This window comes from Mustela nigripes, chromosome 4 (assembly GCF_022355385.1).
Source record: "Mustela nigripes isolate SB6536 chromosome 4, MUSNIG.SB6536, whole genome shotgun sequence".
NCBI classification, from domain to species: Eukaryota; Metazoa; Chordata; class Mammalia; order Carnivora; family Mustelidae; genus Mustela; species Mustela nigripes.
Genome location: NC_081560.1, coordinates 80,567,789 through 80,594,452, shown reverse-complemented (window position 1 = coordinate 80,594,452; position 26,664 = coordinate 80,567,789). Strand labels below are relative to the sequence as shown.

The 26,664-nt window shown below is 37.9% G+C and overlaps 1 protein-coding gene and 1 pseudogene across 2 annotated transcripts in view; both read right to left on the bottom strand.

Moving 5' to 3' along the window:
* CACNA2D1 (calcium voltage-gated channel auxiliary subunit alpha2delta 1) overlaps window positions 1–26,664 on the bottom strand; it is a 501,786-nt gene that overhangs the window by 76,380 nt on the left and 398,742 nt on the right. For both annotated transcript variants that reach the window (XM_059396947.1, XM_059396946.1), the window contains exons 11-12: window positions 9,484–9,642; window positions 2,988–3,092 (exon numbers count right to left, since the gene is read on the bottom strand). In XM_059396947.1, coding sequence (XP_059252930.1) covers window positions 2,988–3,092; window positions 9,484–9,642 — 264 coding nt within the window. The remainder of the gene's footprint in view (window positions 1–2,987; window positions 3,093–9,483; window positions 9,643–26,664) is intronic.
* LOC132017025 (U6 spliceosomal RNA) lies at window positions 17,000–17,100 on the bottom strand (annotated as a pseudogene).

The window sequence follows — 26,664 nt, the reverse complement described above, 5'->3', positions numbered from 1 at the left end:
ATATCCAGATTTCTATTTCCTCACCTCTCCCTTACTTCTCAACCACCTGTGGCTTTTAATCTACACCTTTATATAAGAAACCGCATGCCAAAGTCACACACACGGTCTCTTGTTCGCGGAGATACAATGGCCAGAGAGGACGCCTGTTTAAAACAGAGAGAAAATGTGTGTGGCTCCACCTGTGCATGTAGGTCAGCATGTACGTGTGAGTGTGTGCTCATCACAGAACTTTCTACAGCCACTGAAAGCAGAATCACAGAACCAATAAAGCATGTAATTCCAAGAACATCTTCATTTTTATGTCAGGTAAAAATAGCATTCAATTGCAGAAACTAAGTGCAATTCATTTCCAAAGTTGCTTTGGCTTTAATAATGCTGTGTGGCCCTAAAGTGTCCATAAAGCACAGGATTCACTACACGAGCAGACAAACAGCAGGATCCCTAAGACTAGATTCATCAGTTTTGCAGAAGTGATTGTGATAGGATTCATTTATTATGTGGTTTAGGATGTCAAAAAATGCTTTGTTTAAAAACTTGAGTTTCTGTAAAAGGTGAAGGGGATGAGAAGCAGTGTTTCAAGATATTAATATGGGAGGCGAGAGCCTGGGACATCCTCCAAGGGGCAATCACTGCCCTGAATTTTGAAAAATGGTATCTTAGATTAATGCACCCACATCTTCCCATGACCGTGAACTCTGATAATGTTTTTTTTTAAAGATTTTACTTATTTATTTAACAGAGAGAGCACAAGTAGGCAGAGCAGCAGGCAGAGAGAAGGATCCCTGCTGAGCAGAGAGCCCGATGCTGGGCTCAATCCCAGGACCCTGAGATCATGACCTGAGCCGAAGGCAGAGACTTAACCTACTGAGTCACCCAGTCACCCCTCTGATAATTTCTTAGAAAGAATTATTCCTAACATCAAGTTATCATTTCTAAGTATTCAGTCAATGGTTAAATTTATTAACTTTTTCAAAATAAATAGTGTTTCCATACAATTAAAATCAGCAGGTATTTAGGAAAAAACAAAAAAACGAAAACCCTCAACCAATGCAGTAAACTTATGTCATGATATAACCACAGCATATATAGTATCCAAAGAGCTCCGTGTTAAAAAGATTTGTGATTAATTTGAAGTTATATATGTGTATATGGTTTTAATTCTTCAATCATATTCCAATCACATATAGGCTAAAAAGCAACTGAGTATTTCAAAGTGTTCCAAAAATTTTCATCAATACTGTCCCAAATTATTCACAGCACTGTGTCTGCAAAACTATCTAAATATATTAATTCACCTTTTTCCTCTCGCATTTTAGTTTTTGAAATGCATATAAAACAGTCCACTAGAGCTCATAATGAACCACACCTTTCTAAATGGTGAAAAGTTCAATTAAAAGCAAAGTAAATTTGGCATTTTATTCAGAAGAGACTTCTGGATAAATATGTGATTTCTTCTGGAATTTGTTAAACACACAAAAAAATAATTTATATCATCATTTTTTTTTTAAACGGAGCCTTAACATTGTAAAAAAACCAAGTTGAGAATCATTCTCTTATCACATGCAAAGAGTCAGTAAGAAAGATGAAATAAGCTGATGGTAGGATTGCTAGAGAAATAGTCACAGTTGATATTCTCCACAATATCAGCAGTTTTCACTACATGGAAGGACATTCAAAACAGGTCTCCCTACAATGCTTTCCTCTGCAGTTAAACAATCAATGAAAAAAATACATTCCAACCTCAAAACACTTGTCTTCAGATTCTTCATTGCATACTGAAATAGAACACTTTTTACACACCATACAAATAATCTGTCTAAGATATTTTCTTGAAACTGTACAACTGAATGAAGGTCATCTCATTTAAAATAGTGTTAGGAGACCAGAAGGGGAAGGGGGAGCTGTCATCACCACCACCCCCTCATCAGCCACAGACCCCAAAAAAAGAGGTACTTTGCATTTGCAACAGAAGATGCCTACTTAACTACTTGAGCAGGAGAGTTTCTCCTTGTCCAGCAACAAGCTCAGCCAGTAACAAAATACCTCAACTCAGCCAATGAGAAACCATCACCACCCTGACCTCTGACTTTCTTCCAATGGACTTTTGCTCAAAGCGGCTTTTCACTGACTCCCCGCCCCCCCTCAATAGCGCAGTGTTCCTTTTCTTTGATATGGGCACAGGCCTATGGCCTGCCACGATTCACCGTCCTGTGATCAAATTTTTCTGCTATTCCTGAATAAACCCATTTTGCTGGTAAGAGAACTGGCTGTTTTACTTCTAAGGTAGAGAAAAATAGAAAGGTTTTCAAATAAGGATATAATTTTTGCTGTTATAAATTGATTTATTTATAAATCAACAGAACAATGTTAAGATAATTTTTAGGCATCTGTAGGAAGTTTAAGTATTATTATAATCTTTAATAATTAAATAATCATAAATTTATCCTAGAAAAGCTCAAACTATTTCTATTTTTCTGTTCTCTTCTGTTTATTCTCTTCCTATAATAGTTTCTTATATAGAATTTATATATAAAAATCAAATAGGATTTTATAGGTCCAAATTATTTTATTAATAATTAGATGTAAGGTCATTATGAATCACATAAAAACATAATTCTTAATCATTCTGTAATTTAGCCAATGGTTTATAATCTATGATCTGTATGACTTGATAATTGGCACACTAATATCCCTTCTTACTACCCCTGCTTGATGGTCTCTTTAAAAACCACATACATTGACATTAAGATTAAAATACTATAAAGTTGGGTTGGCGGGATAGCTTAGTTGCTTAGGTTAAGCATCTGCCTTTGGCTCAAGTCATGATCCCAGGGTCCCAGGATCGAACCCCGTGTCAGGCTCCCTGCTCAGCAGAGGACACTGCTTCTCCCTCCCCCTCTGTCTACCACTCTTGCCTATTCTCTCACTGTCCAATAAATAAATAAATAGAATCTTAAAAAAATAAAATACTAGAAAATTGTACTCACTTTTTTGTCTTTGTTGTATTTGGCAAATATCTCCTGGGCTCTCTCTTCTCCTCCATCCGTGAACAACATGATAATCTTATTGCAGTTGGCTCTGGAAACATTATACTGTAAAGAAAACAAAAGAATGGATATCATTCACAATAAAAGGTAAGGAATATAAAACAATACATAATGAACATGAATAAGTTGCAGGTAGTGGGTAACAGATCTGCTCAGTAAGGATATACTTAAGAACCATTTCTGAGATCAGAACAGGCCCATTCCTCGAAGGCCTCCTCCCCTCCTCCCATCATCCATAGGTCTCACTTCTTTTTTGTCTATGCTCAAATTTCACCTATCAGTGAGGACTTGACTGTTTTAAAGGGCCATGTCTCTCCCAGATTGTATTTTCCCTCATAGCATTTACATGCTTTTATGTACACAGTATCTATTTTGTTTGTTTATTGCTAGCTTCCCCTGATTAAATCTAAGTGCCATAAGGACATGAAGGTTTGTTTGTTTGTTTAATATTTTATTTATTAACTTGACAGACAGAGATCACAAGTAGGCAGAGAGGCAGGCAGAGAGAGAAGAGGAAGCAGACTCCCCGCGGAGCAGAGAGCCCAATGTGGGGCTCGATCCCAGGACCCTGGGATCATGACTTGAGCTGAAGGCAGAGGTTTAACCCACTGAGCCACCCAGGCTCTCCGAAGGTTTGTTTTTTGATCAAGAACTTAGTATAGAATAACTTCTCCATGGTTGATTAATAAATAGATTTAAATTAATGGTTATTATGTCAATTTTATGCCCTTATAATTTGTACCAGAAACAGTGTGAACGAAAAATGTGCATGCCCTCCCACATTTATTTTCAACCCATTTGCAAACATTTCTGCTCCCTTTCATTCTTCTTCATCCTACTTTATTCACTTTACCTGTCCAAAATTATAAACTCGCAGTTGATCCCTAACACCCAACGCTCTTACATCTTTGCAAACGCCAATACCTAATCCCAGAATATCCTGCTATCTTCTCTCAATCCACACACATAGTCTAACTCTAAAAGACTCAATTCCAGTGGCAAATCCTATTGTAAACTTTAAGGTCTCCAAAGAGTCAGACATAGGAGAACAATGGATTAGCACCAAGGGGCCATGAAAATGAACAACTAATTTAGAAAGGTAGACTTAGAAGTTCTGAAATTAGTCTCAAACTTCTACTGTGGTGGAATGTGTTCGCAAAAACTGTTCAGAATAAAAGATTACATTAATTTATGAATGCTCAACTTCTTTGAGAATGTCAAGGCTCCAGCTCAGTACTATTCACTGGAGGTGTAATGCAAGTCAAATTTGTAATTTTAACTTTCTTTTCTTTTTTTTTTTTAATTTTTAAAAGATTTTATTTATTTATTTATTTGACAGAGATCACAAGTAGGCAGAGAGGCAGGCAGAGGGAGAGGAGGAAGCAGGCTCCCTGATGAGCAGAGAACCCGATGCGGGGCTCGATCCCAGGACCCTGAGATCATGACCTGAGCTGAAGGCAGAGGTTTAACACACTGAGCCACCCAGGCGCCCCTAATTTTAACTTTCTAATAGCCACATTAATCAAAGTATGAAGAAATCTCTGAAATTAATTTTACTAACATATTTTATTTAACCCAGTCATCCAATATGTTGTCAATTCAACATGAAATCCATATCAATATTATTGAGATAATATGCATTTTTTTCTTTCATAATAGCTCTTCAAATTCTGGTGTATATTTTACATTTACAACACATTTTTCAATTCAGACAAGGCATAATTTTAAGCCTCAATAAGCCACATGGGATTGTGGTTACCATACTGGAAATCACCAGCCTTGGCCTTTAAATGAGAAGTATTTTTGAAAAAAAATGTTAATCCTTAAGCAGTGTTTAGGCTTATTGAAAGACTATACCCTATCTTACTTTTCAAAGAAGATAAATCCCATTTCCCATTGTAAAAATTAGTCAAGACAACTCTAGTGATGAAAAGATCTTGTTTCATATAATCTCACCCCATTGATTAGGCCATTAGAACATTGGCAGTTAAAGCTGTTAACCAAGTATTGTGAAAACCTAAGTACTAAATATTACAATTTGTCACATTCAAGCATAGTTCTCATCTGTGAAGAAAGCCATCTGAAAATTTGACTATAAAAAAGTTACCTATTTTATCATCAAAATACCTCTGTGAACGACATTGAAATCCCTTAACTAAAATTAATTTCTTTGATGATTTCTTTTTATCTGCCTATATAATATGTACCTAAAGGGCTGTTACAGAAAAGTGATTAAGAATTTTATGGGCGCCTGGGTGGCTCAGTGGGTTAAGCCGCTGCCTTCGGCTCAGGTCATGATCTCAGGGTCCTGGGATCGAGTCCCGCATCGGGCTCTCTGCTTGGCAGGGAGCCTGCTTCCCTCTCTCTCTCTCTCTCTGCCTGCCTCTCCATCTACTTGTGATTTCTCTCTGTCAAATAAGTAAATAAAAATCTTTAAAAAAAAAAAAAGAATTTTACATAAGGACTTGGTTTCATTTTTGGAAGTAGTGGGGGCAACAGTATTAATGAACACAAGTACCAGTTAAGTAAGCACAATGGCTCTTGCTGATCAGTCGTGTAATTAAAATAATAATATTTCCCAAGAGAGAGAGAGAGATGTTAGGACATACACAAAAGGGGAAATAAAGAAATGTTTCGTTTTTAATACGATCTTTCCCAGGAGTAGCCTCCTTAGTAGATGCGTGATACGCGAAGTCAGCAACTAGTCAGAGGATTTGCAGTTTTCTAAAGAATCACACAATCCTAACAATTATGTTATGGTTTGTAACAAATTGAGTAAAGGAAAGAACTTGGCTATTTCAATAAAATGACTAGTAGAGTTGGTAATTTACTTTAATACGTGATTTCATAACAAATTGTGTTAAGTGTATCCCTGTGTTTCCCTGTATCACCGTGCGGACATGACACAGCACACCAGCTATCACTTACGGACTTCATAAAATTTTTTTTGAAAAATGCCTTTTGATTTGTAATATTTTATGAAGTGCCATCTGAGGACTAACTCAAATCTCAGTTCAAGGTGTACTGTGGGATAAGTGATACATTTAATCCTATTTGATACTTGCTTCAGGGATCTTAATGATAAACCTTACAAGGACAAACAAAAGCCAGAGAATAACATTGTGGGACAAGAAGACTGCAAGTATTGGAAATAGGTAAGAAAATCTGCTTCAACTTTGAATAAGACTAGTAATAACATCTGGGGAAATTATTTTTAAGTTTTTATTTATTTACGTATTTATTTGAGAGAGAGAGGGAGAAAGAGAGAGAGTACGTGTGAGCAGGGGAAAGAGCAGAGTGAGAGGGACAAGCAGTCTCTGCGCTGAGCACACTGCCCATGCCCGGGCTCAATTCTATGAGTCTAGAATCATGAGTCAACTGCTTAACCTACTGAGCCACCCAGGCCCCTGGGAATTATTTGAAAATGACAAACAGGGGCCCGTAGGTGGCTCAGTGAGTTAAACCTTTGCCTTCGGCTCAGGTCATGGTCTCAGGGATCAAGCCCGCATCAGGCTCTCTGCTCGGCCCGGAGCCTGCTTCCCCCTCTCTCTGTGCCTGCTGCTCTGCCTGCTTGTGATCTCTCTCTGTGTCAAATAAATAAATAAAATCTTTACTACAAATAAAATAAAGAATAGCAATACATAAGGGATATGTGGAAAGCAGAACATCTGAGACTTATTTCAGGAATAACTGAGAACATATTAAAAATCATTTACAACTGGCAGTAGAGGCACTGTGAGAGGCCAAGTGGAGTTAAATCATATTTAATCAGCAACTAGGAGTGAATCTGGGAGTTACTGTGGCCTCTCTAATGAGACAGCCTTGGAAACAGTACACGAGGCTTGAGACCCCTTATCATTTCACAACTGAAACCTGAATACGAGGGAATGGAGTGACACAATTAACAATACTAAGAAGGGTCATCAAAATGCCACAATCTAGAAAAACCTGATTGGCTCAAAAGAAAAAAAACTTCTATGAAAAAGCCCACAAAATTCTATTTCTTTACCGCAGAAAGAATACATTGTCATCGAAGAGTTCATTACATCTGAATCTCCGAGTTCTGAGTTTTCATCCTTCTAGTTAACGAACATACACCCTTTAATAAACTTACACATTTTACCAAAGAGAATTCCCGCTGGAAACTGCAACACTGAGCTGCTTGGCTTCCCAGTCTCCTTACTTGCTTATCTAACACTACCTAATAAATAATTATCACCTCAAAGTCCACATAACTGAAACTGAGCCTTTTCCACCCTCAGAGCCCCTCTCGAGAGTCCTGTGTCACCAGCCACCAAGGATTCGAGTCCAGAGAACCATCCCGTTAGTTACCATGTCACTCTCCTTAACCTTTGACTCCAACACCAGGACAGCTTAACTTAGAACACTCGTTAGACCATGCCATTCTCATATTATCAAGTTTTCATTTGCTCCTAAACACCTCATTAACTGATACCTCATGGCCTTTTTATTTCCCTCACTGCTCCTATATATTGCTATGTCCCGGACTTGGGGAAGCACCTGCCACTTTCTCAATGTGCCACGATGTCTCCTATGTCTGTGCCTTTGTCCGTGTGGTTCTCTTTATCTGACATGATTTTCCCTCTCTCATCTACCTGCCTAAATTCTACTCACTCTTGTAAATCCTGTTTTCAAGAAAATGCCCACTTTCCTGATCTCCTTTGGGTAAGTCGAATCCCTCTTTGGTGCCACTCAAGTAAACAGACTCTGATTTTGCCCCATACCAGCACCAACACACTGTTCTAGGAATGATCATTAATCGTGCCATGCTGGATGTTCTTGCCACCAGACAGTCTGCTTTACCTCTGCTATTCCAGTACTGGTAAATTGACAGGAAACTGTGAGGCTTCCAATAAATATCGGCTGAATGAATGACTGGAGGAAGCAACCAGTCAGATACCCTGAAAACTCTTTGAGAAGTTTACTCAGGGAACAGCAAAGTAGGATTCGTAGATAAGACCACCTGTAAGGGCTTATTCAGTGACTCAACAAATAGGGTATGAATTCCAAGTTGACCCTCTACTAGACATATGCTAGGCGTTAACTATAGTCATAATGATCAAGACACCAGTATCGAGCCAACAACCACAATCACATGAGGTTTGCTATGCGCCAGGTTCTGTGGACAATCCTACCTACATCCCTCTGAGGAATGTGCCACGGTCTAAGGGAGGAAACCGAGGTGCAGAAAGTTTCGGTCCGCACTTTCAACCACCATAGTAATACTGCTTCACAAGAGATAAAAAGCTGAATGATAAGTCCTGCGTTGAAGAGTTCAAAACGAAACAGACGACAAAGCCATTTGAGAACGGGAGTCTGGAGTGTGAGATACACGCTGTAATACGGGGCAGACAGTAGGCGTGCTGGAGCGTGAGAGTCTGAACAGAGATATCAGTGGGTGATACGTCTGGAGGGCGGATCGTCACCGAGGAAGGAATTCCTGCTCTGTTATTTTATGTCCTCCTCACCTTCATGTCTGTCATTTGGACCTTTCTGTACATTAAGAAACAACTACAAGAACCAAGTAGATGTTTAAAATATTCGGGGTGTCTGGGTAGCTCAGTCAGTTAAGTGGCTGCCTTTGGCTCTGGTCATGATCCCAGGGTCCTGGGATCGAGCCCCTGTTGGGCTCCCTGCTCAGGGAAGAGCCTGCTTCTCCCACTCCTTCTCCCTGCTGCTCCCCCAACTTGTGCTCCCTTTCTCTCTGTCAAATAAATAAAATCTTCAAAAATTAAAAAAAAAAAAAAAAAAAAAAACTAAACTAAAATATTTCCACCAGCCATTGGAGGATTTGAAAACGCCAGTCTCCAGATAAATATAGTAGCGATTGAGAGAACAAAATGAAACAATAGTCTACATATGTCAACTAAGTTGGAAGTGCTTATACAAAATGAAATAATGATCTTACAAATGTGCTTCTTAAGCAGTTTTAAAAGACGATGGAAGGGGACACCTGGGTGGCTCAGTTGGTTAAGCGGCTGGCTGCCTTCGGCTCAGGTCATGATCCCACCGTCCTGGGATCGAGTCCCCACATCGGGCTCCTTGCTCGGCAGGGAGCCTGCTTCTCCCTCTGCCTCTGCCTGCCACTCTGTCTGCCTGTGCTCACTCACTCTCTCTCTCTCTCTCTGACAAATAAATAAATAAAATCTTTAAAAAGAATGTTTAAAAGATGATGGAAGAAAAGATCTAAAAGAAAAAGAATGTCTATGTTTTGTATGTTTTTTTGAATTTTGGATTTAAAAATAAAAGTAGTTCAAAGATTTCTACTGCCTGGACACATCTGCTTTTAAATTAAATGAAAACCAGCACAGTTATGTAACTCATAGTGACTGATGGTAGTAAGTACCAGCATATTGAAATTCAGATGCCGTGACTCAGTAATAAGAGAGAAAAGGGGGGCGGTATGGATACTTACATTAAGCAGCTGTTCAAAAGCAAAACTAAAGCCTTTCTTATAGTCAGTGATTCCTTTTGCTGTGATATTATTCACTGCATCTTTCAGCACTTTCTTATTTCTCACATTGGCTTGGACAAGGTGCTGAAAACAGCTCACGTCCTGGGCATTGCTGTTAAACTGTGAAAGACAGAAAAGTAAATATATAAATGAACAAGAAAATCAATCACATTATTTTATTTGAATTTGTGGCCTCTACATCCCAGTCTTGTTGTGTTGTTTCTCTCTCATAAAGTGAGTAAATTAAGAACAGAAGTTCACTAAGGATCAAACAGCAATTTTCACCTGAGCCCCCCACTCCTAGAGCAACCGTGAGCCGGTCACTCACCTTCCTGAAGTTTAGTTTCTCTGATTATAAATTTGGGACTTGAATTACATAAGGCCCCTTTCAGCTCTCAAATTTTCTGAGCCTTTGGCAGGGGCATGGGGGGAGGGGGGAGAAGCCAACAAACAATGCCATGTATTCAGAATCCAGAAAAGATATGGTGATATGTGGCCGAGTTCAAGGAGAAACTAACCACTTGCTTGCCTTTCTTAAGGAGAAGCTGGGTGAAAAAGCCAGAAAGTCGATGACAGGAACCGAATTTTAGTAATCCTGAACTGTGATGGTACAGAGTTTCTACCAGGGTTAATCCGAGAAAGTAAGGTGAAAGAATCAGGAACAACAGGTGGCCTTTTAGAACTGCTCGCTCTAGAGCGTATACGCAGAAGGCAAGGGAATGACGGAGGCGAGGCCAAGGGCAAGCAGATCCTCGCAGACAGAGATGGCTGTGAATGATGAAGGCCTGAACAACCAGGAGGCTGCAGGAGGAGAGAACATCAAACCTGATGTGTGTCCCTGCATGAACATTTAAGAGTCATCACCGACGTTAGTATCACCAACCCTATAAAAAGTATTCATGGAGTTCACTGGGTATTTCCAAAAAAAGCTAAGAACAATGAGCTCTGCAGGGAGATCCAGGGCACTGAGACGAGTGGAAACATCCCACCTTTTATTAGCTCTGCTATTTGTATGAGCCCTGTAGGCTCTCAGCGCCGAGTGTCACATCAGCAAAATGAGGAGGATAATAAGACCATGCCTGCTAGGAGGTAGGGGGCTGCCCAGATGAAATCCTGGAGATTTTCTCAAAAATGTATCATTAAATGACTTTAATGGGTGGATCACAAACCAAAATGTAAATTTTACAACCGATCACATACTCTTATAAATATAACAAGTGTTCCTTTTTTCTCTGAAAATCAATGAAGCTTAATTATAAGGTGCACTGCACATTTCATCAATTCAGCAAGCAAATATTTACTGTCAGCCTGTTATAGGTCAAGAATTGTGGCAGGTGACAGTTCTGTGCCTTCAGGCATTAGGTAGATTATGCACAAACATATACACGCGTGTATGTAAGTGCATATATGGTGCCTACTATGTGTTGGGTTTACTCTACAAATATTAATCATTTCCACTTTGTAAATGCCCTACAAGGCACGTATTTATTACTATTCATGAAGAAATGTAGGCACTGGGGGGTTAAAGAACTTGCCCACAGTCCTAGGGCACACAGGACATAGAGTCAGGATCAGACTAGCACTGTGACATAAGGGTCTGGGATTTTAACTATTCCTGCAGAGCATCTTAACATATTACAGCACATTATGAGTAGTTCTCTAAAGCAACAGAGCTTTATTCCCCAAGAGACAAATCACAAGTGGATTCCAGTTTGGACCATGAGTAGTCAGGGGAAAATCTGCATAAGAAATGGCATTTCCTGTGATTCCAAAGAAATGTTTCATTGAAGACTATGGAGGAAGAACATTCCAGACAAACAGAACAACAAAAGGAAAGCCTTTTAGGGATGTATAAAGAAAGAGAGTTTAGCTCAGTCACACGTGAGTGAGGACAATGACCTCAAATGTGTTTGGGAAGGGAGGCGGGCTAGTCGTGCAGGGTCCAATAGAAATGCTAAAAAACTGTGCTTTGAATTTCTGTCAAAAGGCAAGTCACAGAAAGATTTTAAGCCACATATAAAATAATTTAATGCAAAAATTTAAGAGATCATGCAAGTTGCTATTTGGGAAATGGATTTAAGGTGAGCAAAATTCAAAGGAGAGAAAATAAATTAGAAGGCTATTATAGGGGGCGCCTGGGTGGCTCAGTGGGTTAAGCCGCTGCCTTCGGCTCAGGTCATGATCTCAGGGTCCTGGGATCGAGTCCCGCATCGGGCTCTCTGCTCAGCAGGGAGCCTGCTACCCTCTCTCTCTCTCTGCCTGCCTCTCCGACTACTTGTGATTTCTCTCTGTCAAATAAATAAAATCTTTAAAAAAAAATCGAGCTCAATATAATAAGTGGCTTTGGCATTTGTGGAGATGGTCAGACAAGAAGGGGCTGTACATTGATTTGGGAGGAAGAATCCACAGCGTGTGGTGGTAGACCGAGGATGCGGCTGAGTAACAGCCTAGTACCAGGAATGCCGTGCAGGTGTCTGATACGGGTGTCAGGATGGCCGGAGGACCAGAGCAGTGATGGGCTCGGGGGCTCTTGAGGAAGAGTCAGGAGAAGCACAGAGTTCAAGTGAGGGTGAGTTTTCAATACAGGTAAGACATGTAAATGGTGAGGTCAGGTAATCATAGTATTTGAAGTATGAGACTCAGGGTACACCTGGGTGGCTCAGTAGGTTAAGGGTCTGCTTTGGCTCAGGTCATGATCTCAGGGTCCCAGGATAGAGCCTGAATCTGGTTCCCTGCTCAGTGGGATGTCTGTTTCACCCTCTCCCATCTCCCCCTGTCCCCCACTTGAGTGCACGTGTGCTCTCTCTCTCTCTCTCTGTGTGTGTGTGTGTCAAATACACAAGCAAAATCTTTAAAGTATAAGCCTCAAAAGCAGTCTTGGCTAAAGATTTAAAAAAAAGAAAAGTAGAAGGCTTCAATATAGAAATATGGTGTAAATCCATAGACATAAAAGGAAAATAGTCAAAGGAGTCCCTAAGTAAACTTAGCAGAAGTAAGCTCCTGTGGAGGCAGGAAGGAAATCAGGAGACTGGGCTGTTTGGAATGAGGAGAGAGAGAAAAAAGAAAGAAAAGTATCAGTGAGAAAGGTAGTGCTGTTCAGATACAAAGATGCAAAATTCAAAGTGGCCACGGAAGTCAAACATGTTACACGGTCAGTGTCCGGGGAGCGGGGCGAGGCAGAGCCCACTGGAATGCTGGAAGCACATGGGAAGTGGTGGCCACTGCCGTCTTCAAAGTTCCTTGGCTGGGAAACAAAGAAGTAAAGAGGTGGGTACCTCTGAGGGAGAGCCTGGAGTCAAGGAAAGGCTGCCTTAAAGTTGCAAGGTCACTAGAGCAAAAGAGTACTGATAATGAAGAGTGAAGGAAGGAAAAGATGCAGGAAAAGAGAAAAGAGGTAAAATATACAGTTCTTGTGAAGGTAGGGAAGGACAGGCAGCCGGCGTGTGGAGTGACCCTTGAATGGGTATCAACTTCATTGATCTTAGGAAGACGAGTGGGAGCTGAGTACAGGCGCTGCTGGGTGTATACATAGATTTGGGGCTGAAAAGGGGACAGCTACTGCCTGCCTTGCTGTTCACTGAGGACACAAGCCACAATCAAGGTAAAGGAAGAAGAGGGAAGGTTTAGAGAGAGTGGAGATAAAACAAGGAAAATATCCTGCACAGATACACAATTTGGGTTCTTTCTTATTTTTACTTTGAACACTATTTTCAGTTATATCCTACATAGGAGTAAAAAGCTCTAATATGTTTCCGTGCTGTTTTCCATAAATTCGAATGTTGGAAACGTAGTATCGTCAGTTCTAAATTCCACTCCCTCTTTTATGCCATTCTTTGATAATCTGACACAATCTTATTCTACACATTCTGTTCTGAAAACAAAAGAAGGTGAGAATTCCCATGTCAGAAAGTTTAAAAAAAAAAAAAAAAGTTTGCCAATGAATCAATAGTAAAATGTCTGACCTTAGAGAATTATTAGAAATGGTTACAGAAAATGTTATTAACTGATTTAAACCGTGAATCATGATAAAATTACAAGTTGTGCAGAAAATGAGCACTAAATAATGTATTGCTCTGAGTATTTCGGTTGGCCCTGACCTGCTTTTAACACAGAAAAATGAAGCATCTCATTAAGTCGCTTTAACACAAACTGATTAATGTAAATTCAATTCATTAAATACAAATGCAGTGGTATGTAACAGAAATACTACGATTAAACTCATAATAAAACTCATAAATAACACAGGGGAAGGAACAGCTTACAAAGCCTAAGTCCCCATAGCAAGTCTCACTCTCCTAGGAAAGTAAAGAGAAATTTTACAAGTTCTAAAATAGCTAAGTGTGTATTTCACAGACATCTCACACTCATCTATTTTTAGAACAGACAAAAAGAACAGGTTTAATTTCACAAGCTGAAACTGCAGTCTTTGGTAACATGTACTAAATTTTAATTTATAAACCACATATTTAATACATAAATCACTCCTGTATTAAAAACCTTAGGACAGAAGTTTAATAATACAGTATTACAAAGCTTTGAAATAGTATATTGTGAGTGAAAATAGATTTAAGGACTCCTGCTTTTGTCACTTATTAAGAAAATGCTTTTTTCTAAAAATGTATATTTAACTAACCTCAGAGTCAGAAATCCAAACTAATACCACACTGATTCCTTTCCTGATCCCAGAAAATTCAACCGAGTAGGTGTCTTATAAGAACCACAGAGAAAAATTTCTGCTAGCATGCTGACACAGAAAGATGTGTGGGTTAAGATGAGCATGTGGGGTACAACTCACGTGGAACTTCGTATCCCTACTCTAGCAAATGAACATTCTTTCATTTCCTCCTTCCACATAACACGTTCTTCTGCCTACAACACTTCTTTCCCTCAACAGTCTTTCCTTACAAAGGCTTTCATGACCTTTCTTGACTATCAGACCACCTCATTATAAGCTCTCCTAGGCCTACATGTATCTTACACAGAACATGACTCCATTAAAATTTCCTACTTCTTTGTAGACTATTTTGACAGATTCTTCCCTAGCTTCGAAGCACACATACTCAAAGAAAATAGCCACTCCACCAATGCAACCTCTGTACTGGGTATATAATAGTATGCCATAAATATTTAACAAGTGTATATATATGGAGTTTCGTTAGACGACAGTGTGAAATGTTGATCAAAATCAAGCTACAGATTTAACATCGTAGAGATGTTTTAGCTTTATAATATGTTAAGCTTATATAGTCATACATGTAAATATTCTGTCCAAACAGATGCTATTAAAATATCCAAACAAAGATATATGTAAAACACCTACTGAAAAGTCTGGCCCATAGATGTTAAATCAAGTCCAACTCTAGCATTTAAAAAATTATTTTAGTAAAAACATAAGTATGCTTACATCATAACAGATACCTAGATTAATGAGAAAGATTCTGATAAGTGGTATCAGCTTTAGTAAGCCTTAAAGTTCACTAACAAGACAACGCAAGTATTCTTCAAACACAAGTTAATGTTTGAAATAGTCTCTGAAATAATCATGAACAGTAAATGTCAATGCTTCCGAAGAACCTTCCTATTAAATATCATAGTCAAGTACACATATCCTATTAAAAGATAATTTCGGTGCCAAAATAAACTGTTAACCTCTCAGATGAAGTAATTAAAACTCTTAGTTTTATGAAGACAGGATTTTTGTTCTCAGGTACTCCTCACAAAATGTTTCTGAGAGAGAACTCTGCCGCCCCTTGGATAAAAACGAAATGTTGGCACGTCGTAAGTCAAAGAATCTTCAAAGTTCCTCAAAAGCAAGCTTGTGTAGGAACGGCACCCTCGTGGGATGTTGTAATGCATTTCCACAGGGCACCGAGTCTACCTTTAAAATTGTTAGTGGATCAGTGGTTTTCCTCTAGAAACATTAAGAATTAAAGACAAAAGAAAACCAAAAGTGCTATTATTTCACTTGGAACTGCAGAGAAACAGAAGCAACCCACTGAATCTTTGACCATTCAGCTCGCCTTTCATTTTTACCCCTTTCCCTAATCCATGTGTCATCTAAACTCTTACAAAAACAGACTTGCTTTAGGGTACTTTGTACATTGCTTAATTATAAAACATTCTTTAATGGGCAAAACAGGACATAATTTATAATTTCTTGGTTTCTGAAAAATTGTTCAGTATCTATATTATTCCTCAGAACTTGTCTTAATGATTTGTTTTCTCTTTTATCCATGTAAAAGCATGGATAGGCTCAATGGTAGGCTCAAACTGCACATAAAACCAGCAGAAAACCTCAAATTCAGATTAGCCTGCTTTGAAACAAGGGTATTTTTTTAATTAAAAAATACAATTGAACTTGTTTATATAATATAACCAATAATTTATGCAACCAATTTATATTGTGCAAAATTATTAATTTAAACGAATTACCTAAATTAAATTACAATGCAATTTTGTGTATTGGGCAGTTACAATTCTGGTATCATGAGCTATCTGCGTGTTGGACAGCAGAGGGCAGTGCAGGAAAATAAAAGCAAAGTGAACACAGGGTGTGATCTTCAAAATTCTTGGTTAGGTTTCATTCTTATTAAAAATACTTTGTTTATTTTGATTCTCCGATTTTTATAGAAAATTTGGAAGCCAGGGTTAGTATACAGAAACAAGATGGTTATCCTAAAACTCAGAGAAACAGGTGATAACATTTATCCATACACATATGCACATTATACTCCCAGGGAAGAATGATTTTAAGGTTCCTTATGCAATTATTGGCAATTTACCTCACAGAAATTGCGTGCCAATTTATACTATATTTATAACGATCTCATTCCACTTTCATGAATACTTAACATTTTTATTTCCTAAATTCTTAATAAAATAATTATTTCAATCTTTTAATTACTTGAATTTCCTTGATAGCTAGCAATGTAAAACTTTTTTTTCATATATTAATTTACATTTAATCTTGTGAATTGTCTTATTTTTCTAGTTTGTTGCCTACTTTCCAATTATAACTTTTAAACCTATTCTTTATGACTTCTTGAAATACGCTTACATAACTATTCATTAATCAGATAAATTTCATCAATATTCTCTACTAATATTTGATGCTTTTGTTTGCTTATTTTACACTGTGGCATTTAGTCAGGGTGAAACTGATTTCCCGTAATAGTATGAGGGGACAATTACATTAAGTGTTTTTTTTTCCTAGATGGCAATTTTCCCTTTTATTGAATGATTACTGGTTCGTGATCCATTCTTTATAATGAGTTAAGATTTGGGATACAATCCTGGAACTTTTTTTTATTCCTTTTTTTATTCCACTCTTTCACTGACTTCTTATCTTTAATATTAACAACACAAATAATAGCTAAGGTATATGGAGAATCACAACTGCTTCGGGCTAAGCACTTACCATGCGGTAATTCACATAACCTTCACCAAGCTTATGTTTTTTTGTTTTTTTTTAAGATTTAAAAATAAATGCTTCATAAATTCGCATGTCATTTCTGCATAGGGGCCATGCTAGTCTTCTCTGTATTGTTCCAATTTATATATATATATATATATATATATATATATATATATATATATATGCTGCTGAAGTGAGCATTGGTTTTAATTTTAATAGTTTCCATGATGCAGTTAAGGAAAAGAGACAGAGTATTAAGCAAAGCACCCAGAGTCACCCAGTGACCAAGAATCAGAGCTCTGGGGCACCTGGGTGGCTCAGTGGGTTAAAGCCTCTGCTTTCAGTTCAGGTCATGATCTCAGGGTCCTGGGATCAAGGCCCACATCAGGCTCTCTGCTCAGCAGGGAGCCTGCTTCCCCCACCTCTCTCTGCCTGCCTCTCTGCCTACTTATGATCTGTCTGTCAAATAAATAAAATCTTAAAAAAAAAAAAAATCAGAGCTCTGCTTTAGCCCCAAATGCCTGACACATTCCTATCTCCAGTGTCTCATCATTTTCAATTTATACCAAAAGTATAAGCTGCCATACCCTGTCACGCTGCTTCTTCCACACTGTCTTTCTGTTGATCTTTGGAACTCTATTTTTTATCTAATTCAAATTAACACTTACCAATAAGTTTTGGACAAACTGACATCATCATGAGTCACCTATTCATTTCAAGAAGAGATACATAAATATATCTCCACTTCAGCTCTGGTACATGTATCTCATATTCTCTTTTCTCAAATGCAGATTCTAAATACATTATTAAAAGTATTGCTGGGTAATTCATGATGTTTTGCAAATACAGTGAATAGGATTCCAATTTCTATTATGAATCCCTGTCCAGGGAAAACCAGCAGAGTTAGAGATGACCTGGCAGAGTTAGAGATGACATACATTTGTTAGTAGCACTCTGGGACTTGAAAACTCTCATTTGCAAATTGATATTGCTGCCCCCCAACACTGGCTGCTGGTTTGTTTTCTGTGGCCTATTGTATGAAAAAATTGATAAAGAATTCTCCACCTTTTAATCCAATTTAGGAAAGTCAGGTCTAGCCCGAGCCCTACCTCTAATAAGCATCAATGGCCACAATTGATTCAATTGTGTCCTCTGAGCTTCAGTTTCCTTCTTTCTGGAAGAAAAGGGAAGTTGGGGTGGGGTGCATTACTAGATCAACTAGAAAGGCCCTCAAATTCTAAAATCTTAACATTTAAATCTGATAGTTTTAAATATCAAAGATTTACATTTAGAAAAGGAATAATGAATTCTGTAAATGTCAAAAGAAAGCCACATCAATGAAAGTGAAGGTAATGACATTATTAAGACAAAACTTGTTTGCCTATAATTATAAATCATTGCCCACCAAAACTTTTGGTGTTTTTACTTTTAAACAAATACTTCAAGCAGTTTTCTCTCTTTCTTTTTTTTTTTTTTTCTTCTTTTGGAGAGAAACAGAGCACTTGCATGGGGGGTGGGAGGGTAAGGGAAGAGGGAGAGAAACTTAAGCTGACTCCACGCCCAGTACAGAGCCTGAAGCAGGGCTCGATCTCTCAACCCCAAGATCATGACCTGAGCTAAACCAGGTGTCAGATACTTAACCAACTGAGCCACCCAGTTGCCCCTAAACAAATATTTCAATTAACTTAAATCATGACATGCCCAAAATTCAGTCTGTTGACTTTTGCTGAAATGTTGACTAAGTTTCTGAATTAGCCCAACTATCATTTTAATACATTATGTTTATATTTTGATACAGAAAACTTCTGAACCTCTCTAATTATATGAACTTAGAATTTCAAACAATTGGGGGCATATTATTTTTTTTGCTTTCAAAGTAATTTGTACTAAGCTTCCTCGCTCATCTCTACTTGATATTTATGTTTTTTTTTTCTCAACCATCACTTTGTCAGCCACTGTGTAATCCTGATTCCACAGCATGTGCCCAACTAAAAATATGGACAGGTTCTCTCCATTATTCTTTTTTTCTTTTAAAGAGAATTCTTAAATTTTTAAAAATTTATTGGAGGCAGAAGATACTCCTGGGCAGGCTCCATTTCACGACCTGAGCCAAAATCAAGAATTGGACACTTAACCAACTGAACCACTCAGGCACCTCTAAGTGATTCTTAAGATATAATAAACATATCAGTATGATTTTTACCACAGGTTTTTGTTTTGTTTTGTTTTTCATATCCCTGTGGAAATTTGAACACCAGTTCCCAAGGACGCAACTTTATGAAATGAGTAACTCATCATATACTCTTTGATCTTTTCCTCTTTACCAACATCGTGAGGCAATGTTGGCCAACATGCTCAATGTTTTTATGGTACCTGAAGATGACTGCCTGGAAAGTCTTCCCTAGTTGAATCTGCCTAAAGAACTTCCCTAGTGGATTTGCCCAAAGAACTCAGAGAGACTGATAATATACACATATAATAGGTTTGTCGAGAAGAGATGCTACAATACAGATACAGTGAGGATAACTCTTGTCATTTAAGAACACAAAAATGTCTGATCACTGGTTGAAATATTTATAAAATTCTGACAACTATGTAGGAATTCCCTCTCCCTGCACTATTACAACAAAGAAATACTCAATTGAAGAAGCCCTGCTATGTGCCTTAGAGTTTTCTATATACATTAATATTTCGGCTAAACAGTATAGACAGTGTGTCTATACCCAAAACAAGTAAAATAAAACCATCCATTGGTGCAGAGGTGGGAGTACAAGGATACAGAATATAAACAAGAAACATGTATATAAAGTATCAGGTGGAGACAAACTTTATGAGAAAGGAAATGAGGTAAACTGGTCAACATAGTTACAGTGATTGTATAACTAAAACTGGAAAGATACTAAAGATGAGGCAGTCAAGGGGATCCTCTCTAATAAGGAAGCATTTGAGCAAAGTTCTGAGCAAAGTGGGGGAATCGGCATGCATCTATCTAGTATCAAGACTCAGGGTAAACAGAAGTTATTTCTAATCTGTGCATATGTGTAAGACACGTACCTAATAGAACAAATATATTTTTTAAGGATGGTTAGTAACATCACCAGTGAATTCTCTTCAATATGAAATAGCATTTAGGATCAACAAAAGGACTACCAACACCAGCCGAAGACATGATATTCAAAGTAACTCAGTTCCACTAAAATCAAATATATAAATATACATAAACACATATATATATTTGGAAATATATTTCAATTATATAAATATTTTAAAAATTTAGAGTTTGATTATGGTAGAAACTAAAGACAAAACTCTATAAAGAAGATATCTATCGATAGAACATAGGGTTAAATAGGAGAGATCATGGGGAATGCCAAAAATTTTTGGCAATATATTTAGAGTGCAAACATTGGATGAAACATTAAAAAGATAAATTATGGGAAAAAGCAAAAGCCATATTTGGAATTTATAACAGAATTTAATATGTAAATAGTCACTTTATGAAAAAAATCCCTTACAATGAAACATGTAACAAAAAAATATTTTCAGGTCTTAGTCCATGTTCTTAAGCTCTAGCATCGACATCCAAATTCTCAAAATGCTTTAGAACCATAGGAATGTGTTGAAATGAGATTCTGCTATTCATAAATTAAGGTTAAAGTTTATGCATTCTGCAAGTAATCACCTTAGTGTAGTAGCAATTTATGTTTCAGTTTCTGCTGCTTTGAAACTAAGTAATTACGAGCAAATATGATAGTTGAACTTAAGTAACTATGAGCGACTAGGCTAAACCTACATACAGTTCACCTCAGCCCAAGCCACTCTCTTTACCTCTTGTCATAATTAAATGAATACACGGACCCTGAATAATTTGATCCAGTAAATAGTGATACACAGCTCTGCTTCTTGGGCATGGACTCTTTTCCCAGTTCTTCAAGTCCCAGCAAGAAAGTTCTAACTTTTATATTTTTAAAAACAACAGGTCAGTTCAAAAGAGAAGTATTCCTTCTGGCTCACCATAAGTATTTATTACTCTGCCATTCCTAAAACTGAAGATGCAGGGGGAGAGGCAAGGTGGTGGGGGAATGGGGGACTCTGTTTCAACTGGGACCCTGAATTTAGCTAGATATCTATCAAGCCACTCTGAATACCCATGAAATCAGCCTGAGATGTAGGATTATACAACTGGATCATTACAGGGGCAGAGGATCATCAGTCGAGAGGATGCACCTTGCCAGGATTTTGGTTGATGTTTTTGGCTGTACATCCCCTCAACCACAACTCAACAGAGTATCTAGAAGGAGGAACTCCCAACAAAGAAAAAACCCAAAGACAATGGCCTCCCCTGCAGACCTAATGGATATGCATATATGCAAGATGTGAGAAACAGACCTCAGGGTAACAGTTATGGAGACAATAGCTAGGTTGGAGAAAACCATTAATGGCAACATGGATTCCCTAAGGGCAGAAATGAAAGCTAATCAAGCTGAACTTAAAAATTCCATAAATGAGATGCAGTGAAACCTAAATTCTGTAACAGGTAGAGTAAACGAGGTAGAACAGTGAATTAGTGATCTAGAAGACACACTGATAGAAAGGAACAGGAAGAGGCCTGGAGCAAACCCCTTAAAATCCATGAAAACAGAATTAGAGAAATAAATGATGCCATGAAACATTCCAATGTCAGAATTATTGGGATCCTTGAGGGGGTGGAGAGAGAGAGGGGACTAGAGAATACATTTGAGCAAATCCTAGCTGAGAACTTCCCCAATCTGGGGAATAAAACAAGCATTTGTGTCTTAAAGGCAGAGATCAAGAAGATCCCAAGATCAAGAAGAAGAGACCAATGTCACAGGATGTAATAGTAAAACCTGCAAATCTCAAAACCAAGGAAACCCATCTTAAGGGCAGTTAGGGGGAAGAGATTCCTTACATAAATCCTTACATATGCTGGAGGAATAGCAGCATAATGTCAGACCTGTCCACAGAGACCTGGCAAGCCAGAAAGGGCTGGCAAGACATATTCAGGGTACTAAATGAAAAGAATATGCATTTATCTGGCAAGGCTGTCATTCAGAATGGATGGGGAGATAAGGAGCTTCCAAGACTGGCAGAAATTGAAAGAATATGTGACCACTAAGCCAGATCTGCAAGAAATATTAAGGAGGATTCTATAAAAGAAGACCCCTAGAGTGATGGAGAACAGAAATTTACAGAGATAATCTATAGAAACAAGGACTTCACAGGCAACATGATGACAATAAAAACATGTCTTTTGATAATCACTCTCAACACGAAGGCCTAAATGCCATGAAAAGGCCCAGGGTTGCAGATTGGATAAAAAGACAGGACCCACCCATATGCTGTCTACAAGAGATTCATTTTGATCCAAGCCTCGCTCAAAAAAATCAAAAAATCAAAAAATCCCAAATTCAGCAACTAACTTTACATCTTAAAGAACTGGAGAAAAAAATAACAAATGAGGCCTAAGCCATGCATGAGAAGAGAAATAATTAAGATAAGAGCAGAGATCAATGAATTAAAAACCAGAAATACAGTAGAACAGATCAATGAAACTAGAAGCTGGTTCTTTGAAAGAATTAATAATATCAATAAACCACTGGGCAGACTTATCCAAAAGAAAAGAGAAAGAACCCAAATTAATAAAATTAGGAAAGAAAGGGGAGAGATCATGACTAACACCAAGAAAACAGAAACAATTATCAGAAACTATTAACAACAACTATATGCCAATAAATTAAGCAACATGGAAGAAATGGATGCCTTCCTGGAAATCTATTAACTACCAAGACTGAAACAGGAAGAAATTGACAACGTGAACAGACCAATAACCAATAACGAGATTGAAGCAAAGATCAAAAACCTCCCAATAAACAAGACTCCAGGGCTTGACGGATTCTCTGGGGAAGTCTACCAAACATTCAAAGAAGACATATTACCTACTCTCCTGAAGCTGTTTCAAAAAATAAAAAAAGAAGGATACCTTCCAGACTCATTCTATGAAGCCACTGTTACCTTGAGTAAGAGACCCCCATCAAAAAGGAGAACTTCAGACCAATATCCCTGACAATTATGGATCCCAAAATTCTCAACAAGATCCTGGCAAATAGGACCCAAAGTACATTAAAAGAATTATCCATCATGACCAGGTAGGATTTATCCCTGGGATGCGATGGTGGTTCAACATTTACAAACCAATAAATGTGATAGAACACATTAATAAGAGGAGAGAGAAGAGCCATATGGTACTTTCAATTGATGTAGGAAAGCATTTGACAAAATACGCTATCCTATCCTGATTAAAACTCTTCAGAGCATAGGGATACAGGGAACATTCCTCAATATCACAAAAACCATCTATGAAAAGCCCACAGTGAATATTATTCTCAATGCAGAAAAGATGAGAGCCTTTTCCTTAAGATCAGGAACATGACAAGGATGCCCACTCTCATTACCATTGTTCAACATAGAACTAGAAGTCCCAGCAAAAGCAATCAGACAGCAAAAATAAATAAAAGGTATTCAAATTAGCAAAGAAGTCAAACTCTCTCTCTTTGCAGATGACATGATATTTTATGTGGAAAACCCAAGACTCCACCCTCAAATTACTAGAACTCATATAATTCAGTAATGTGGCAAGACACAAAATCAATGCACAGAAATCACTTGCTTTCCTATACACTAACAATGTAACTGTAGAAAGAGAAATTAGGGAATCGATTCCATTTATAATAGCACCAAAAACCATAAGGTACCTTGGAATAAACCTAACCAAAGAAGTGAATGATCTATACTCCAGAAACTACAGAACACTTATCAATGAAATTGAAGCAGACACAAAAATATGGAAAAACAGTCCATGCTCATGGAATGGAAAAATAAATATCATTAAAATGTGTATATTGCCCAGCACAATCTATACTTCTAATGTCATCCTGATCAAACTTCCATTGGCATTTTTCAAAGAGCTGGAACAAACAATCCTAAAATTTGTATGGAACCAGAAAAGATCCTGAATCACCAAGGAAATGTTGAAGAGAAACAATGCTGTGGGCATCATGTTGCCTAATTTCAAGCTATACTACAAAGCTGTCATCACCAAGACAGCATGGTACCAGCACAAAAAAAGACACACAGATCAATGGAAAAGAATAGAGAGCAGAGATATGGACCCTCAACCCCATGGTCAACTAATCTTCAACAAGGCAGGAAAAAATATTCAGTGGAAAAGACATTCTCTTCAATAATTGGTGCTGGGGAAAAAGGTCAGCTACATACAGAAGGAATGAAACTCGACCATTCTCTTATACCACAAACAAAGATAAACTCTAAGTGGATGAAAGACCTCAATGTGAAACAGGAATCCATCAACATCTTAGAAGAGAACATAGGCAGTAACCTCTTCTCCACTGACCACAGCAATTTCTTTCAAGACAACATCTCCAAAGGCAAGAGAAACAAAAGTGAAAATGAACTTTTAGGACTTCAACAAGATAAAAAGCCTCTGCAGGGCAAAGGAAACAGTTAACAAAACAAAAAGGAAACCCAGAGAATGGAGAAGATATTTACAAATGACACTACAGATAGAGGGCTGATATCCAAGATCTGTAAAGAACTTCTCCAAACTCAACATCAAAAAAAAAAAAAAAAAAAAAAAAAGGTCAAAAAATGGGCAGAAGACATTAACAAACACGTCTCCAAAGAAGACAAACAAATGGCTAACAGACCCATGAAAAAATGTTCATCATCAGCCATCAGGGAAATTCAAATCAAAACCACATTGAGATACCACCTTACACCAGTTAGAATGGCAAAAATGGACAAGGCAAGAAAGAACAAATGTTGGAGAGGTTACAGAGAATGAGGAACCCTCTTACAATGACAATGACTTTGGAAAACAAGTGGCAGCTCCTCAAAAAGTTAAAAATAGATCTACCCTATCACCCAGCAATTGCACTACTTGGCATTTACCCCAAAGATACAGATGAAGTGAAAAGAAGGACCATATGCACCCCAATGTTCATAGCAGCAATGTGCACAATAGACAAACTGTGGAAAGAGCCGAGATGCCCTTCAACAGAAGAATGGATAAAGAAGATGTGGTCTGTATATACAATGGAATATTACTCAGCCATCAGAAAGGGTGAATACACTCAATTTTTGCATCAACATGGATGGGGCTGGAGCAGATTATGCTAAATGAAATAAGTCAAGCAGAGAGAGTCAACTATCATATGGTTTCACTTATTTGTGGAGCATAAGGAATAGCATGGAGGACATCAGGAGAAGGAAGGAAAAAATGAAGAGGGGGAAATTGAAGGGGAAGACAAACCATGAGAGACTATGAACTCTGAGAAATAAAATGAGGTTTTAGAAGGGAGGGGGGTGGAGGGATGGGTGAGCCCGGTGATGGGTATTAAGGAGGGCACGGATTGCATGGAGCACTGGGTGTTCCACACAAACAATGAATCACAAAACACTACATCAAAAACTAATGATGTATTGTATGGTGACTAACATAGCAAAAAAAAATTTTTTTTTAAGTGAAAATATAATTTCTAAGTACCAAACACTTTCTAAGTACCAAAAGTTTCTAAGTACCAAATTTTTAGTACACTACGTAATTAATGGAAAAAATAGTTATCATGCTTGTCAACACCTTCTTATAAACTTTCCTTCTACTTGCAAAGCAATTAAGTTATCTTCTGGCACTCTCTTTCTTTAAAACTAAATAACCTTGATTATGTACTCTGTTATTATATCTCTAAATCTGTCCTTTGAGAGTATTCTCTTCACAGCCCATAATTTCTTTATGTGTCTTTTAAATGAAGGTAATTTTAAAAAGCATCCATCTTAACCTTTTAAAAAACATTAAGTATATATGAAAGAGAGAACTTTGGTTCCTTTAAGAAACCTAACTACTCCTTCCTTCCTTTTAGTACGTCCCTCCAAAAAGCAAATGGCTACACTATAAAAATATTCATAAACATCTGTAGTACTAGTAATGTTATGAAATACCCAGATCTTAAAATCTACATCAATAAGAAGCACTATAAGTTACAAGAAGTTCCAGACACGTGCCTTGCTGGGCTTTGCTAAATGAACCTCCCGAGCAGGATTTCCCAATTTCCTCACTGCTGAGGACTCACTTGAGAGATGCTAAGTGAAGATTCTGCGTCCTCGGGTGTGGGGTCGGGAGTCTGCATTCCTAATCAGCTGCCAGGTGCTGCTCGTGCTGCTGGCCCACAGGCCCCACTTGAAGTTGCAAGGGTATGAACTACCATATTCTTGTTCGACATAAAAGAGACACGAATCCACATAAAAATTTCTTGAAATCTAGATAATGATTTTATAAGACATGAAATTACTCTCCGAGAACTCGCTTATCACAAAAGTGCATTGGCATGCCAGGTATCTGTTACTTTATTTGTGACCTGCATCTGTTTTCTAAGGGTGGGAAAACAAACAAACAAACAAACAAAACACTTCTAAATGTAAATCGTGCAACAACATACTTATGCTCACTGTCATATGCCAAGTAAAAAAAGTTCTAAGCTAACCAAACCATTCCCTTGTCCAGGAACACAAGAGACCTATTTTCGAAGGAAAACTAGAATTTTTTTTTTTTTTTTAAAGATTCTATTTGTTCATTTGACAGGCAGAGATCACAAGCAGGCAGAGAGGCAGGCAGACAGAGAGAGGAGGAAGCA